The sequence below is a fragment of the Chenopodium album genome, chromosome 22, assembly GCF_948465745.1.
Source record: "Chenopodium album chromosome 22, dcCheAlbu1.1, whole genome shotgun sequence".
NCBI classification, from domain to species: Eukaryota; Viridiplantae; Streptophyta; class Magnoliopsida; order Caryophyllales; family Amaranthaceae; genus Chenopodium; species Chenopodium album.
In genome coordinates, this window is record NC_137855.1 from 12,386,672 (window position 1) to 12,402,702 (window position 16,031).

The following is a 16,031-nucleotide window of genomic DNA, read 5'->3' on the forward strand; positions in this document are numbered from 1 at the left end:
TATAATCGAAGTAGGATTCCTAGTAGATTGCGCGCACACCCCACCCATCGGGCGATGGGTGGCCCATGGTCGTACAAGCTGCACAAGGAGGAGTTTGACCAGCGGGCGCTGGCTTTCCATCGCCCCAACCAGCAGCTCCAGCACGAGCGCACATCACGGCCATCGCCCGATGGCTAGGCGATGGATTGGCAGCTTCGCAGGGTCGACTTCAAAGGCTTGTATCTCGAGATCTAGGACGTGTGTAGGGGCGTGCGACCTATCAATGGAAATCGCTTCATTCCGATCTGTAGAACTCAAGTTATGATCAAAAGGGTGACCAAAGGTCTGTTTTGCCACTTTGTAAAACTTCGTTTTTCTTCATTTCTAACTCAAATTCATTTTCGTAAAGTGCATAACGACCCTTGTGGATGTTATATTAATTCCTCATACATATAAATCTCAAAACAAGCTTCCACAAACATATATCCTTCATTGAACAACTTCGATTCATCGACTTTTCACCCTTTCATTGTCCAGTTCTTCCAAAATCACTCCGAAAGCGTCCAAATAGTTATAGAAACTACTTGAAACATTAAGAAAACACAAAAGAAGCGTAATAGAGCACAAAATGAACAACTTATGCAATTACGACCTAATAAGCAATAAAAGACTCAAAAAGCAACTATAAAACTAGCATAAAATGTGCCGATAAACTCTATATAAACATGATTCATCAGCCACGCACCCCACCAACCACCCTCCCTTGTCGAAACCCCAAACTAGAAAAAATCATCCCATCTCTGTTGAAATCCACCCACCTCTGTTGAACCTAGGAAAACCCCATCTACCTCCATCGAAACTCAAAAATTCCCCATTCATCCTCCCAGAAAACCATATTGGCCCTCCCTCGAAAGTCGAAACTGATGTAACCCCACCGCCAATTGGCCAATTAATAGGTTTCGAGGTGGGTTACAAGGAGTCTGCAAGGATGAGGGTTTCAAGGTGGGTTTCGGTGGGCCAAATGAAGTCAATAAGGCCTGTTAGTTGAGGGGTGGCTACAGCTGCGGGGTGAGGGGAGGGGAAAGGAGTAAAGGTGATCATAAATTTGGGATGGGCCGGGCCTTAATATCAAATGTCATGTCCAAACCCGTCAAGTGGCAGACTTGTCGGGCCAAAACAGACTTTTAACTATAAAAATGTTTTTGACGTACCCAAACTCGCCCTATTTCGGGCCAGATCGGGCCGTGCTAGCGGACCGAGCCATTGTTTATCGTCTTTGGAAGGGAGGCAGTGTTTGGGAAGGAAGGGGGTGGCTAGAAAAGGAAAATGAGTGAAAGACTTTTTTTATAAAAGTTGGGGGGAAAAAAAAAGTTCCATCCTGTTGTAAAAGTTGGCCTTATAGAAAAGGATGGGGTATAAATTTTGGAATATTGTATATAATCAAACAATTGGGATATTTAAATAAAATTTTCTTTATATATATTCATTATCTTCTTTTTATAAGCTAAGTAATTAGCTTAAAATTATAGAAAAGGATGGAGTATAAAGTTTGGATTATTGTATATAATCAAACAATTGGGATATTTAAATAAAATTTTCTTTATATATATTCATTATCTTCTTTTTATAAGCTAAGTAATTAGCTTAAAATTGTATAGAGTTCTTTTTTCAATAATAAACCATTTAAAGAGTTCTATTGTCGATAATCTTCCAATGCTTCACATGTCTAAAATAAAATAAAACTTTCAAAAAATATCTTATAAATTTGTTATTTTTATATTAGTAAATTATATTTTTAAAATGTATATCATCTATCGTTTGTCAATTATAAAATAACTACTGGCGGTATATTTTTCATTATACAGTTATAATTATTAGGTGATCATTAACTCTTGTTTAATTGACAAATATAATTATTAAGGGTCTGTTCACTTCCACTTAATTTCAGTTCAGTTCAGCTCCAACCTGTTAAGTTCAGTTCAGTTCAGCTCCAACCTGTTAAGTTCAGTTCAGTTCAGCTCCATTCAGTTCAGTTCAATTTAGTTCAGCTCCTAATTTCATTCTCTCATAAAATATTCATTTCAGCTCCAATCAGTTGAGTTCAGTTCAGCTCTAATCAGTTTAGTTCAATTCAGTAAATGTGAACAGGCCCTAAGTTTATTGAGGTTAAATAAAATAATACAATATCATCTTATTAATACTGACGGTAATTATGCAATGGTATGACATGGATGATGCCAACTAAACAAATTTTGTATAAATATATGTATAATTTTGCATAAATATATGTATATCTCATTAATATTAAATATATTATTATTTTAGACTATTGTTTTATTTTTTAAAGTTCCAACATTTCTTATTTACAAAATTTTAAATTTCAATTTATATATTATAAGTCTATTACGAGGTATTTTAAAAAAAATGAAATTCATTTTAAAATATTTTGAATTCATATCGTCCCATCTAACTACCATATGGGTAGCCATTCACCCACCCGTAAAAATGAGTGCATGAAAAATAGGTGCAACTCCAAATTGATTCATTCGAATTTCTTTGACCATGCTATTTTGCATCACTTTCAGTTACTACTTTAGATAGCCCAAATTCTTTCCCAAAACTACTTACAACTTTATAAGTAGTGGTAATATATATTTTTTATTTTACAAATATGATCATTAATCCATGAGTAGCAAATTCAAATGCATTGACATTGTTTCTCATGTATAATGAATATTTCTATAATATGTATTGCTCTCCTACAAAAAATCAATAGTATTTTCGTCAAAATACCTTAAATCGAAAGAGACATACACCTCTTGCATAACATAGTTTTTACAATGATATGTTTTAAAATTTGGTATGTAGAAAGTTTATCTTTAATAATCAATAACATAATACTAAAACAGACAACAGGAATGACGCGTGTCAATTCTTGGTATAGATTTTTTTTTCCTCCAAAAACACTCATTCCCTTTTTTGCTAAAATCTTCACTAAGAATTTTAGTATACTATAACTATCATAATATTATTTCAAATCTTTTATACGTTTATCATGAACAACAAAAAAAATATTCCTTTATAACCATTACTTTATATTATTTCCCATCTATTACATATTATAAAGGCGAAACTAGGATGAAAACTTGACAGCAATATATTAATATTTTCCCTCCAATTATACTTGCTTACAAAATAATCTTCTCCAACAATACTTGCTTAAAGAAATAATAATAATAATAATTGCTTAATAAAGGATTGTATTTAAATTAATACATATTCCTAACATAAGATATAAATTAAACTTTCTAAAATATTAAATTGTTCATCATAATTTTAAACGTGGTTATTTAGTAATGTACTTTCATAGTACTAACACTTTAATAATTGGTGTGTCGAGTCCTTAAAAAACACTTTTTATAATTTATCGTCAATAAAAATTATTGTACAATCGTGCATTTATTGGATGGGGTTTAACCTAGTATCTTTAATAATAGAACATATAAATACGTATGTAGTATTATGACTATTATCATATTTATGTCATACCTTTAATATATCATAATTAATTTATTCCTTTAATAATAGATTCGTACTACACAAATTATTACTCGTATATTATTATTATTATTATTATTATTATTATTATTATTATTATTATTGTTATAATATTACTGTTATAGTAATAAGGAAAAATTACAAAATAACACCACTACAAATTTCTCAAAAATTTGATTATAACACAACAAAATTTTAAACTTTTATTATAACACCACAAAAAAAAAAAAAAAAAAAAAAAAAAAAACCAAAAATTAGATTTCACCATTATCTAACGGGTTTTCGGATGGAATCCGTTAGTGGGACGCATGATGAACACATGTCAATAAGTCATTTTGATGATCAATGTCGCTGGTTAATTAAAAGAAGACAAACACACATCAATTAGAAGAAGGAAAACAATGATCTCTTGCAATAGGATAAAAGATTTATTGTCTCCTAAGTTATGATTTTTTTTTTCACTAGCGTTTATATTTTTCTTTAATCATATTGCATTGCATAATTAAATAAATAGTTATGTGTTTGTCTAAAAAATAATAAATAGTTAATGTAAATAATTTTAAAAATAATCGCGTATATGTATACCTAGTTTAAACACTTGCATAGTTACATATCCCATTTTAAAAATTATTTCAATGGCAAATGTATTTAAATTGCAGAGAAAAAAGAGAAAATTTTTCGATTGTTGCTTCAACGAGAGCCGGAGCTATATAAACAAACTAATAATAGAGGAGTTTCAGCATGCCATGAATGGGCATTTAATGGTAAAGTGTGGCCATTTAAATGTCTTCTAGAAAGCCAAGATATTGTCCCAAATGTAAAAAGGGATTTAGCATACTTGGTCTCTTCAACGGACAACAATGGTACTAACATGCTACACATCTTGGTCATATTTGCCCCTATTGAAGAAGATGCTATGAAAATAGCAGAATTGCTCGTACAAACTTACAAACAAGAAGCATCAACTCCAGAATTGGGAAGTTTAGAAGATCAATATCCATGGTTAATGCACAATGATCTTGAAGAAACACCTTTCTCGTCGGCCATAGCCCGTCGGTTTGAGCACACTACTAGAATAACGCTATTTACCGATGGAAATCACTGACGGCCTACATTAGTCATCGGTATTTTGGACATTTTCCGATGGTTAAAGTAACTATCGTAGTTTTTTTCCTTTACTGATGGCTATACTATCGGCAAGTTATTTCCGATGGTGTTAATCCATCGTAAAAAAAATGAAAAAAAATAAAAAAACTGCCAAGTGTCACCGATGGTTAGGTCCATCGGTGATTTCGAATTAAAAATAATTTATTATTACCGATGGCCGCTTACCATCGGTAATGCCATCGTAATTGCTGCAGATTTTTTTTTTAAAAAAAAATTCCCAATTCTATTCAATTCGCAATTGAATAGAAACCCCAATTAAGAGAGAGAATTCTTGTTGGGCGACCTTCGTTAGGTCGAACATTTTCAGCACAACCCACCTTCACTCTCTTCACCACCGGCGGTATCAACGGCGTCGCGACATTCAAGTCGTTTCCGTCGGCTGCACAACCCACCTTCAGCAACCCCAAAGGCGTCGCATTCCACCCGAGTCTGTTTGCTGCACAACGGTGTGAAGTGGTAAGTAGTGTAAACTTCATTTTTTTTAGTTAATTATGCATATTATACACGATTATTTACCGACGGTTCATAAATCTCAACAGATTCGACAACCTAGTAGCAACTTTACCGACGATCTCTTCTCATTGGTGAGTAATTTGATTAATTTACAATAACAATTGTCAAAACCCTAACTTTTTGTAGTAGAATTCCTTAGATCTGTTTGTACTAGTTTGTACTTCCAATTCAATTTTATTTCCTTTAATAATAACTTAATTTTGGGTAATTTATGTTATTAGATCATTTTTTTTAATAAAATAAATAATTATATGTTAGTAGCCTTGTTCCTTAGATGTGCCTTCCGATGGTAAACCCCATTCTCCTATGTTGGCTTTGTGTATTGCCTCTACTCCTCTTTGCATGTACCTTCATTTAGTTGATAGGTTTTAATTAGCAGAGTTAATTGAATTTCAAATTAAAATATACTGTATAGTAATTCTACAACAAGTATCAAAGTACTTGTGTATGAAAGATTAATTATTACTATATTCTTTGTATATGTGTATGATTTCTATATTAATTCATCTAGAAATCTTTGATTGTCTTTGAAAGCAATTATGTCTATAATTCATCTACGTGTATATGGTTTTCCATTATACCAATTAGTAATGTAAACAATTATGTGTATAATTCATCTATAATTGTCATGAAAACAATTATGTGTATTATATTCATCTATAATTGTCCATGAAAACAACTATGCATATTGTTAGACAACCCCAAAGTGCCAAAATTTATAATTAGGTTTTGTACAACAATTTGAATTTCCTTGGTTTAAATTTCACATTGTTATTTTCTTTCTTCTCTTAAGATGTAAATAAAATTCGGTCTTAAGTTTAGTTTTTAGTTTGCAAATTGATTAAATTGGATATACATAAAACATAGATATTGTTTTTAGATCATTTTTTTTAAATAAAATAAATAATTATATGTTAGTAGCTTGTTAATAGACTATTTTATTAGCTTATTAGTAGCTTGTTAGTACCATATTATTAGCTTGTTAGCGCTTTATATGTTAGTTTAATTTGCTCCAATTTGCTTGTTAGTACCATGTTATTAGCTTGTTAGTACCATGTTATTAGGTTGTTAGTGCTATGTTAGTAGCTAGTTATTAGCTTGTTAGCGCTATTGTTAGTGCTATGTTAGTAGATTGTTAGTACCATGTTATTTTGTTGTGCTTTAATTGCATATTTTTTTAATGCTTTATTAATTTATATGACTTAGTACATGCAATGAATTGTGAATAATCATGTTTTGGTTTATAATTTCGTGTATGGTTCTTCATATACATGTCTCAAATTGTGAATAATCATGTTTTGATTCAATAGTTGCATCATGATATACCTAGATACCCGTTCACAATATGCCATGTTATTGATTCTAAGGAAAATTTGGGCTATGTGTTTCTCAAATATGTTTTCTAAGTACACATATAAGTATACATCATTGCTTATATTACGTACTTGGAGAACTATAGGGAAATGCTATCAAATTTCCCGTATAATTGAAAACTTGGCATACATTCACTAGTGGTATTACATGTCCAAAGATGGGTTAGGTTGGAGAGATAAGGACCCTTGGACATCATTCATATCAACTTCGTTTATTGCTTTAATTAATTGAACAACATGACAATTTTATTTGGATTGAACATTGTGATCATTTGGGTGAGATGTGTAGAATTTCAATAATGAAACGAACAGAGCGTAGCTGGATGTATGAAAGGTTAGATGGCCGAAACATAAGACAGGCGTTCGTGAAAGGGGTTGATGAATTCATTCAGTTTTGTAAAGATCATCTAGAGAGCAGTAAAGTTGACGAGGTCAGATGCCCTTGTGTCACATGTAAAAACAGGCAGCTACATGATTCGGAGACTGTAAAAGTGCACTTGTATAGCAAGGGTTTTGTTCCAGACTATTACGAATGGATGTGTCAAGGTGAAGGTTTTCCAGGCATCCCACCCCCACAGCCTAATCCATACAATCAAATGGTTATGGATGCCTTTGGGAATGACCCACCTAACATGGGTGCAGGGGAAGAGAGTCATGTTGTGGAGGAAGAGCCAAGCCCCCAAGCTAAGAAGTTCCTTAATTTGTTGAAGGAATCTGAGCGTCCTTTATATGAAGGGAGTACTATGTCTGTTTTGGAAATGGCGTCTAGAATTACAAGTTTGAAGTGTGAGTACAATTTGCCTCACAGGTGTGTGGATGAGTTTGCTTCTTTGATGAATGAAGCAATTCCTGACAACAACAACATGGGAGAGACCTTCTACGAGGTGAAGAAAGTAGTGAACGGATTAGAGCTTCCACATGAGAAGATACATGCCTGTCCAAAAGGTTGCATGTTGTTTTGGAAGGATGATGTAGACTTATCCAAATGCAAAGTCTGTGGTTGCGAAAGGTACAGCAAGACATCAAAAGGAAGTTTAGTGCCCTTGAAAGTGCTTATTTATTTCCCGATCACACCTAGGCTGCAAAGGTTGTTTGCAACAAAGAACATTTCAAATGAAATGACATGGCACGCAAAAAATCCAAGAGTTGCAAACACAATGGCTCATCCTTGTGACAGTGATGCGTGGAAACACCTTGACAACACCTTCCCAGAATTTGCATCAGAACCAAGAAATGTGAGACTTGGTTTGTGTACTGATGGGTTTGCTCCTCATGGAAAGTTTGGGGGGCAATATTCTTGTTGGCCGGTCATACTAACACCATATAACTTGCCTCCTTCTTTGTGTATGAAAAGACAGTTCATGTTTTTGTCTCTTCTAGTTCCCGGTCCTAAAAACCCAAAGGGCAACTTGGATGTCTATATGCAACCACTCATTGAAGAACTGAAGCAGTTATGGGATGTTGGGGCAACCACTTATGATCTGTCAAAGAAGCAGAACTTCACAATGCGAGCCGCCATACTTTGGACCATCAGCGACTTCCCGGCATACGGAATGTTATCCGGATGGTCAACTGCTGGTAAGAAGGCTTGTCCGTACTGCTTAGACAAATCCAAAGCATTCTGGCTCGATCATGGTGGCAAAGTGTCATGGTTTGATTGTCACCGTCAATTTCTTGATCCAAATCACCCATTTCGGAAAAGCAAAACAGCTTTTTGTAAGAACAGAGTTGAAAAGGGGTCACCACCACATATTATGTCCGGGCTAGAATTATGGGAATGCGTGAAGGACTTGCCGAAGGCAACTGATGGTCCTGCAGCTTTGAAATTGCTTAAAAAGGCCAAGAAAGGTTGGTTTAAGCAAAGCACTCTATGGGACCTTCCTTATTGGAAGCATTTGCTCATACGTCATAATCTAGATGTAATGCACATTGAGAAAAAAAATTTTGACCAAATCATTCACACACTCATGGATGTAAAAAAGCAAACTTGTGACACAGTGAGTGCTCGACGAGACATTGAAAAATACTGTAGAAGACCAGAACTCCATGTTGTTACCGATGAAAGAGGTAAAGAGAACAAACCAAAAGCCCCATTTGCCCTCGATAAGCCCCAGAGGAAGGTCCTTTGTGAATGGATTCAGGAATTACGATTTCCTGACGGTTATTCCTCTAATCTGAGTAGGTGTGTAGATATGCAAACATGTAGACTCCACGGCTTGAAAAGCCATGATTGCCATGTGTTCATGGAAAGACTCTTGCCAGTGGCCTTCAGAGAATTGCTCCCTGCTCATGTTTGGAAAGCTGTAACTGAAATCAGCCAGTTTTTCAAAGACTTGTGTTGCTCCACAATAACACATAGCGACATGGACCGTTTGCAAAACAACATTGCTGAGATTATTTGCAAGCTAGAGAAAATCTTCCCCCCCCCCCCCTCATTCTTCAACTCAATGGAGCACCTACCGGTCCACCTCCCATACGAGGCAAGACTAGGGGGTCCAGTTCAATATCGATGGATGTATCCATTTGAAAGGTAATAGTTACTCATTTATGAAAATGTGTCTATGTTGTTGAAATGGTAATAAAACTTGTATGTCTTTCTAGGTTTTTGAATCATTTGAAGCGCAAAATTGGAAACAAGGCTCGAGTTGAAGGGTCTATATGCAACGCCTACCTCACCGAGGAAATTGCAAACTTTTGCTCCAATTATTACCAAGATGGTGTTGATACCAAAACTAGAGACCTTAGTCGCAATGCAAATGTTGAGGTACATTCTAAAATTTATTCAAACGACAAAATCCCAGAACTATTCATGGTTGATTGTGGTCGTGCTCCTAATCTAGGACGAATGCGTTGGCTTGATACTAAGGAACTCGAAAGGGCGCACTTGTATGTCTTATCCAATAGCGGCATTCTTGATTTGTATGAAAGGTGAACATATTACTATCGTTATAAGATTTTCCAAAGAGATTACTAAAACGTAATAGATCGTAACTATTGTTCCTCTGTTAGGGAGTTTGAGGAACACATTCTTCAATCAAGACCTAATATGCGTAGGGAAGATGTCTGGCAACAATTTGAAAAGCAATTTCCCGATTGGTTTCGAGATAAGGTAATAGGTTGTTTAGTTATGATACAAGGGGTTAAGTCTAAATCCATAACATATCTAGCTAAAACGTTTGGATCTTTATAGGTTCTTCATGACAAGCCGACTGAAGATGTGTTGCATGCATTGGCGATGCGTCCTTTTAGTCGTGTACGCACTTGGAGGCAGTTGTTTGTTAATGGTTTTAACTTTCAAACAGAAATCAGCGGAAGATACAAGTCCACAATGAATACGGTGTATGTGTCACAAATGCAGAGGGTGGACAGTATTTTGGCACTTTAGAGGACATCATTGAGCTTGTCTACACAGGTCCTGCGCGATCGTATAAGACCATATTGTTCAAATGCAAGTGGATGGACTCTGTTCGGGGGATGACTATACATGAACAATACAAGATCATTGATGTAAACCACACAAAAAAATACCCAAAGTACGACCCTTTTGTGCTATCTTACCAAGTTAGCCAGGTGTACTACGCACCCTACCCTAGTTTGAAAAGAGACCGAGCACAATGGTGGGCGGTGATTAAGACAAAAGCTAGATCTGTTGTTGATGCACCCGTTGACTTGGAGTTCTTGCAAGAAACAAGTCCCGATACACCTACATCATTATGTGCACCCCAAGACATTCCTGACTACATTGCATACAATGACGGCCTTGGTAATGAATCAGATGATGAGATTGTTCTTGAAGAAGGATCATTCTCCAGTGACGAAGAACCAGAATTTGAATCCACCGACAGCGATGAGGACGAGGATGATCTTGTGTGGTTTGATGATAGTGACAGTGAAGATGGTGAAGATAGTGGTTCCGATGAAGGAGTTAACAGTGAAGCTGGTGATGAAAATTTCGAGCATAGCCAAGAGTAGAGCAAATTTGTGGTACGTATTATGTTTTTAATTTGACATGTAGTAATGTTTTTATTTTTGCTAAACTATTAAATTAAATCTTTGAGATAATATGCGGTTCGTTTTATGTAGACTTTTAGTAAATGATTTTATTTCTTAAATCTGATTTTATGTATTGATAATCATGCATGTCATGTGGTTTAATTTCTTGTTCTACCTTGTTATGCTAATGTAGTACAGGTGACAATGAAAGGGAAGGGAAAAAAAGGTAATGGTAGTAGTGGAAAGATGCCTCGGTCCAAGTTTAGCCAATCTGTGCAGTTGGAAGACAGTCAGATTCCTGACTCTGAGACACAGTCAGACGAAGACGATATTATTGGGCTTGGCAACAACACACAAGTGCCAGAGACACAGAGCCAGAGTGGTCAGCCTCACCTGCCACACATTCAGACTCAGCAACCACACACTCAGACTGGGCAGCCACACACTCATAGTGGTCAGGTAGGATAGCAGGGATAGAGCTCCCAAACAACGGCTAAGAGGAGATTACACCCTACTGGTTTGTGGTAAGTAAGTCATATAGTAGTACTAGCTATTTTTATGCATTGTATAATATTCTAGAGTTTCAGGTTTTTAAAAAAAAAAAACAGATAAAAAAATTGGCTTCACTGATTTTTAACATAAGGAATTTAAAGCAGAATTTATGCAAAGGCAGGAACTTTGTATTTACCATACATGCTAATTGACAATTAACCACATCCTTATTTTTTTTTCTTTCTTTCTACTTCACTCTGTATTTCTCTCGGGATTCTGAATAATCTCAAGTGTTGCTCATTCAACTTCATTGATTCCCATCATTTGTAAGATGATCTTTCCTCTAATTATTTATAAAAAATGATAAAAAATCCAAAAATTAAACAATCTGGAAAATGGTTTCTGCATGTATTTTTCTTTTGTAATCAAATACTTCAACTTGAAATAATTTAAATGAAGTATGCAATGAATGATGATTGATTGAATATTGCCATTTGTTTAAACCCTTTTCATTGTTTTTGAGGTTTCTGGAATTCAACATGATTATGGTTGCTCAAAGTTATTGTTTCGTATCTTTGATTTTTGATTTTTTGTGGCTGAATTCTGCTAGTTATTTTGTTGCTGTTGATGAATGTGTCTGCAAAATTTTGATTTTATAATGATATTCAGTTTTCGGGCTGTGTTGTAGTTGTTTAATTGAAATCAATGCTAATATACATTAGATTCCTTATACTTTTAATGCCATTGTTTTTGGCTAAGTTTCGATTACATTTATGGATTAGTGATTTTGTGGCGAGTCTACTGTTTTTCTTAGATGGAACTAACCAAATGGTTTATCGGACTATTTTGATAATCAATATTGAGGGTTTAATCAAGAATTTAATGGCAAAGATAGACCAAAGATAATTTTTGAGTAATTTGATGAAATTGAAATGTTGGCTTGATTGATCCTATCCTGCAGCATGCTATTAAGGTAATTCCCTCTGGCTATACTACTACGTATTTGCTGTTTATAAACAGCATAAATGTTTTCACTGGTCTGATGATTATTTTCATCAAAATTACCATGATATAATAAAAGTATGTGCCCTTTTGTGTTAAAGAATAGTAGGCTTGTTTTGTCAGAATTTTAGAGATATGGCAGTTGATTTAGAGCCTAAGTTGATCTTGCTTCAATCGACTAATGTGTGATAGACTAGTAGTTTTGCTCATCATGAGAAAAGTATGAATTCAGTTAGAGATATCATGAAATTTAGCTACAAAATTGAAATTATATCACCCAATTAAGATTTCAATAAGTGAAAATGGTCACCAAAGAAAGCCTCAATGTTGTGGTAGAGTTCCTGCTGTCTAGACCTTGCTGCCCCTGTTGTTTATATATGTCATGGTAAAGTTATTGTTGCTGCCCAATAATCAACATTTGAGAAATAGATTTATCTTGTTGTTTTCATGGTATAATGCAAGGTTTGATGATAGTTCGATCGCTAAGGCCATCACGCAGTGCATGCAAGGCTATTTTAGGAAGGGTTGGCATAACTATGGGGTAGTAAATGCTGGCACCAAGGAACATTGGTGGAATTTGTTCAGTGTACGCTTATCTTTGCTAGTTCTTCTATTAATTATGGTGTATTTTCCTTGGTTGCTGTTATGTAACTGATGGTTTTTTCCCTTTGCAGAAAATGTTTGAATGGGATGATGCCCTTGATGCACAAGTAAGGAAAGAGTATGACTCCAAAGCTGGATATCGACTACGTGACATGTTCAACCAAGTCACCTTGAAGATGGGTGGTAGGAAGCCTAAATGGATGAGTGACGAAGCACACAAGGGGATGATGGATGCTAGAAAAAACGATCCTGATTTCATTAAGAGATCTGAGCAGAACAAGAAGAATAGAAGAGGTGGATCCTTGTCTAATGTAATTGAAGCGTCTCACTACCAGGGTTCGATTTCTGCTGCGCAACACGCAAAGAGGATGGTAAGGCCTCTTGTATAAACCATAAATGTATTGTTATAACAATACAATTTGACTTATAAGTGATATGTATTGGATAATTATGTGTAGGCTAAGGAAAAAGGCGGCGTCCTCCCAAATGCTGGGGAGCTTTACTTGAAGACGCACTTCAAGGAAGTGCCTGGAAAAGGACAGGTTCCGGCTAGTAAAAAAGCCAAAGAGATTGCGGTAAACATTTTGTGATGATGCTGCTATTTTATCTGTGCTGTTGCTGCTCCCCTCCCCTATGCTGCTATTTGAAGTTCTGTTCTGATGCTGCAATTTGTTCTGTGCTGATGTTGCTCCCCTCCCCTATGCTGCCCCCTCCCTTGTATGAACAAATTCTGATTGCTTTAATCACAATGTTCCTTCTTCTTTTGCTGTAACGCTGGTATATCATTGACAATCAGTGTCAAACCTTGTCACATTGCTTGACATGAGCCACAATGATTGAGAGTCCGATCCAGACAAAAAAATTAATACTACCATTACTCTATTGCTCTATTTTCTGTCTATACTTAATCTTCTGGTTAAGGTGTCAATTATTGATTTATGTGTCTATAATACATCTGCGTTTAATGTGTATTTACTTAGTCTATTGCTGATGAATTATGAGGAAATTTCCAAGAAAACTTGTGAACCTAATCAAGTTACATTACATTATCATTTATCCTAGTCTCAATATGTATGCTACACCTGTGTTTCTAACATTTACCAATAATCAGCGATCCAACTTGCTAACTCATTCAATTACACTGAAGAAAAATATATAAATGTAGACCCGAAAATTTTCAAAGACAAAAATGATCATAAAATGTGTATTGCAACAAAGTATTACTACTATGAGGCATAGTAACAGAATCCATTGTTTAAAATAGTTGTAGGAAGAGGTATTTGGCACAACATAGTGATAATGAGCAATTAAGGTAAAGAAGTAGAGGTTCATTGCAGCAAGCTGTATCAACTAGCCCCATTCTCAGCAATTCCCAGTTGGGAGTCTTTATTCAGGCTTCAACTTATACCCACACGGTTTATTAGTCGTCCATGACATCTCTGATGCACCACTATCAGAGCTGAAACTGCTACAGCTGCTTGAATCATCTTTCACTACACATGTATTAGTTTTTTAGGTGAGGAATGAAGGTGCCCCAGCAATCAAGTTATAGTTCATTTCTTCTACTGCCCCTGCATGTATATCATCAAGGCTGACAGTGTTACATCTGCTAGATTCATCATTCACTATACATGTATTTTTAGCTAAGGAAGATGCCCCATCACACAAGTTATTATTCATTGCTTTTACTGCCCCTGCATGTATATAATCAGAGTTGCCCCTGCCTCTAAGCTTGTTGTGTTTAATATGAACATGTAAGATAGATGCCATATGTGTTCAATTTCCACTACTTTCAAGATACGTGTTGAATGAAGTTCATTCTTATTTGACATAATTTTAGCTAAACGTCCAAACTTGTTGCAGGAAACTTTCCAGAGGAAAATGGATGAATCAAGTAGTCAAGGAGTGGCCTGCGACCCCAATCGGGTGTACTTTGAGACTGTTGGGGGCCGAAACAGGGAAAGGTGAAAGGTTTGGGCAAGAGTGACCATTTATACTATGACACTCCTCAAGGACGACATGGTGCCTCACAGATGTACACACCATCCATTGTGTCTCAGTTACACACACAGTTTGAGGAAAGGGTGCAAGCTATGCAATCTCAGTTCCAAGAAGAGTTCCAAACACAAGTGAATGCCGAGGTGGAGGCACGAGTTCAGGCACAAGTTAAGGCACAAGTGGAGTAGGCTTTGGCCACCGAGAGAGCCAATATGGAGAAGAGGCAAAAGGCTTGGTTCGAGGAAATTAAAAAAGGAATGTTGCAGTACGGGCCAAATCCTTTTGACTACTCATCATCATTTTTCAGTAGTCCCGATACTGAACCGGACGGCGATGGTGCTAATTAGTAGTCTATCTCTAGCTTCTTAGATACTTTTGACTACTCATCCTTTTGACTCATTATCATTTTTCATGTGTATAGGCCTTTGTTATTTGCCTGCCTTTACATGAAAACAAATTAGTACTCTATGTTTAGCTTCTTAGATACTTTTTAGTATGTTCCATATGACTATATACTTATTAGTATCTAATTATTATGTTAGTATCTAATTATTAGTATCTAATTGTTTAGAACTTAGATACTTTTTACACTAAAGCAGTGAAATTAAAGTATGTGAGCAATATCAATGTGGTATGTTTAATTGCAATGCAGGATGTGAAAACAGGTTTTTAATTGGATTATTGTGGTAATAAAAACAGGAATAAAGTGGTATATTATGGTGTTAATTAAATGAATTCTTGTTTTTTCAGAAAACAATACCGATGGCCAGGAGCCGTCGGTAACTAAAATATACTAAGTTTTTAATTTCTGAAATGTCATATTACCGATAGCATTAACCATCGGTATTAAAATATTACCGATGGCTACTAACCATCGGTAGGAATAGTTGACGATGGTTTATAGCCATCGGAAATATAATAAAATACCGACGGCTTAGTACCATCGGTAAAATAATTACTTCCGATGTTCAAAAACCATCGGTAAAATTATAATACCGATGGTATACAGTCATCGGTAATTTTTTCCGATGGTATTTTCCATCGGTGTTTGTCAGAATTGGCGATGCTTTCAGCCCTCAATTACCGATGGTCACACCATCGGTAAATTATATACCGATGGCTTTTCCATCGGTAATATTAGATTTTTCGACGAAGTGACTACCAACGACTTTTCACCGATGGCGGCCATCGGTAAATCGTATACCGATGGTTTTCCTCATAAATACCGATGGATCTTAGCCATCGGTGATTAGCTATATTCTTGTAGTGGCAATTAGCATTGTATATCTTATCATTGGATGCAAATACGATTGTTACAAGTAAGAGGAATGTTTTATTCATGGCTATCAAGCT

At 35.5% G+C, this 16,031-nt stretch overlaps 2 protein-coding genes across 3 annotated transcripts; both read left to right on the forward strand.

Annotated features, from left to right (window-relative positions):
* The first annotated feature begins 6,889 nt into the window (after positions 1-6,889).
* On the forward strand, positions 6,890-10,562 carry LOC145603970 (uncharacterized). The gene is made up of 5 exons (XM_081659935.1): positions 6,890-9,120; positions 9,192-9,518; positions 9,600-9,699; positions 9,781-9,874; positions 9,949-10,562. The coding sequence occupies exons 1-5, from the start codon at positions 6,890-6,892 to the stop codon at positions 10,560-10,562; spliced, it is 3,366 nt and encodes a 1,121-aa protein (XP_081516061.1).
* On the forward strand, positions 9,550-15,189 carry LOC145605742 (uncharacterized). Of its 2 annotated transcripts, none has more exons than XM_081661811.1 (6): positions 9,550-10,574; positions 10,777-11,107; positions 12,540-12,663; positions 12,752-13,051; positions 13,139-13,255; positions 14,544-15,189. In XM_081661811.1, the coding sequence occupies exons 3-6, from the start codon at positions 12,580-12,582 to the stop codon at positions 14,646-14,648; spliced, it is 606 nt and encodes a 201-aa protein (XP_081517937.1). In that variant the 5' UTR covers positions 9,550-10,574; positions 10,777-11,107; positions 12,540-12,579; the 3' UTR covers positions 14,649-15,189. The 2 variants fall into 2 exon arrangements, with proteins under 2 accessions (XP_081517937.1, XP_081517938.1); XM_081661812.1 differs by having other exon boundaries at positions 10,782-11,107.
* The last annotated feature ends 842 nt before the right edge of the window (positions 15,190-16,031 follow it).

Excerpts from the sequence above, each read along its gene's own strand:
- LOC145605742 (XM_081661811.1), top strand. The coding sequence starts at position 12,580 with ATGCAAGGCTATTTTAGGAAGGGTTGGCATAACTATGGGGTAGTAAAT. Across the intron at positions 12,664-12,751 it reads ATTGGTGGAATTTGTTCAGT|AAAATGTTTGAATGGGATGA; the intron begins GTACGCTTATCT and ends TTCCCTTTGCAG. Across the intron at positions 13,052-13,138 it reads CGCAACACGCAAAGAGGATG|GCTAAGGAAAAAGGCGGCGT; the intron begins GTAAGGCCTCTT and ends AATTATGTGTAG.
- LOC145603970 (XM_081659935.1), top strand. The coding sequence starts at position 6,890 with ATGAAACGAACAGAGCGTAGCTGGATGTATGAAAGGTTAGATGGCCGA. Across the intron at positions 9,700-9,780 it reads CCGATTGGTTTCGAGATAAG|GTTCTTCATGACAAGCCGAC; the intron begins GTAATAGGTTGT and ends GGATCTTTATAG. Across the intron at positions 9,875-9,948 it reads GAGGCAGTTGTTTGTTAATG|AGGGTGGACAGTATTTTGGC; the intron begins GTTTTAACTTTC and ends TCACAAATGCAG.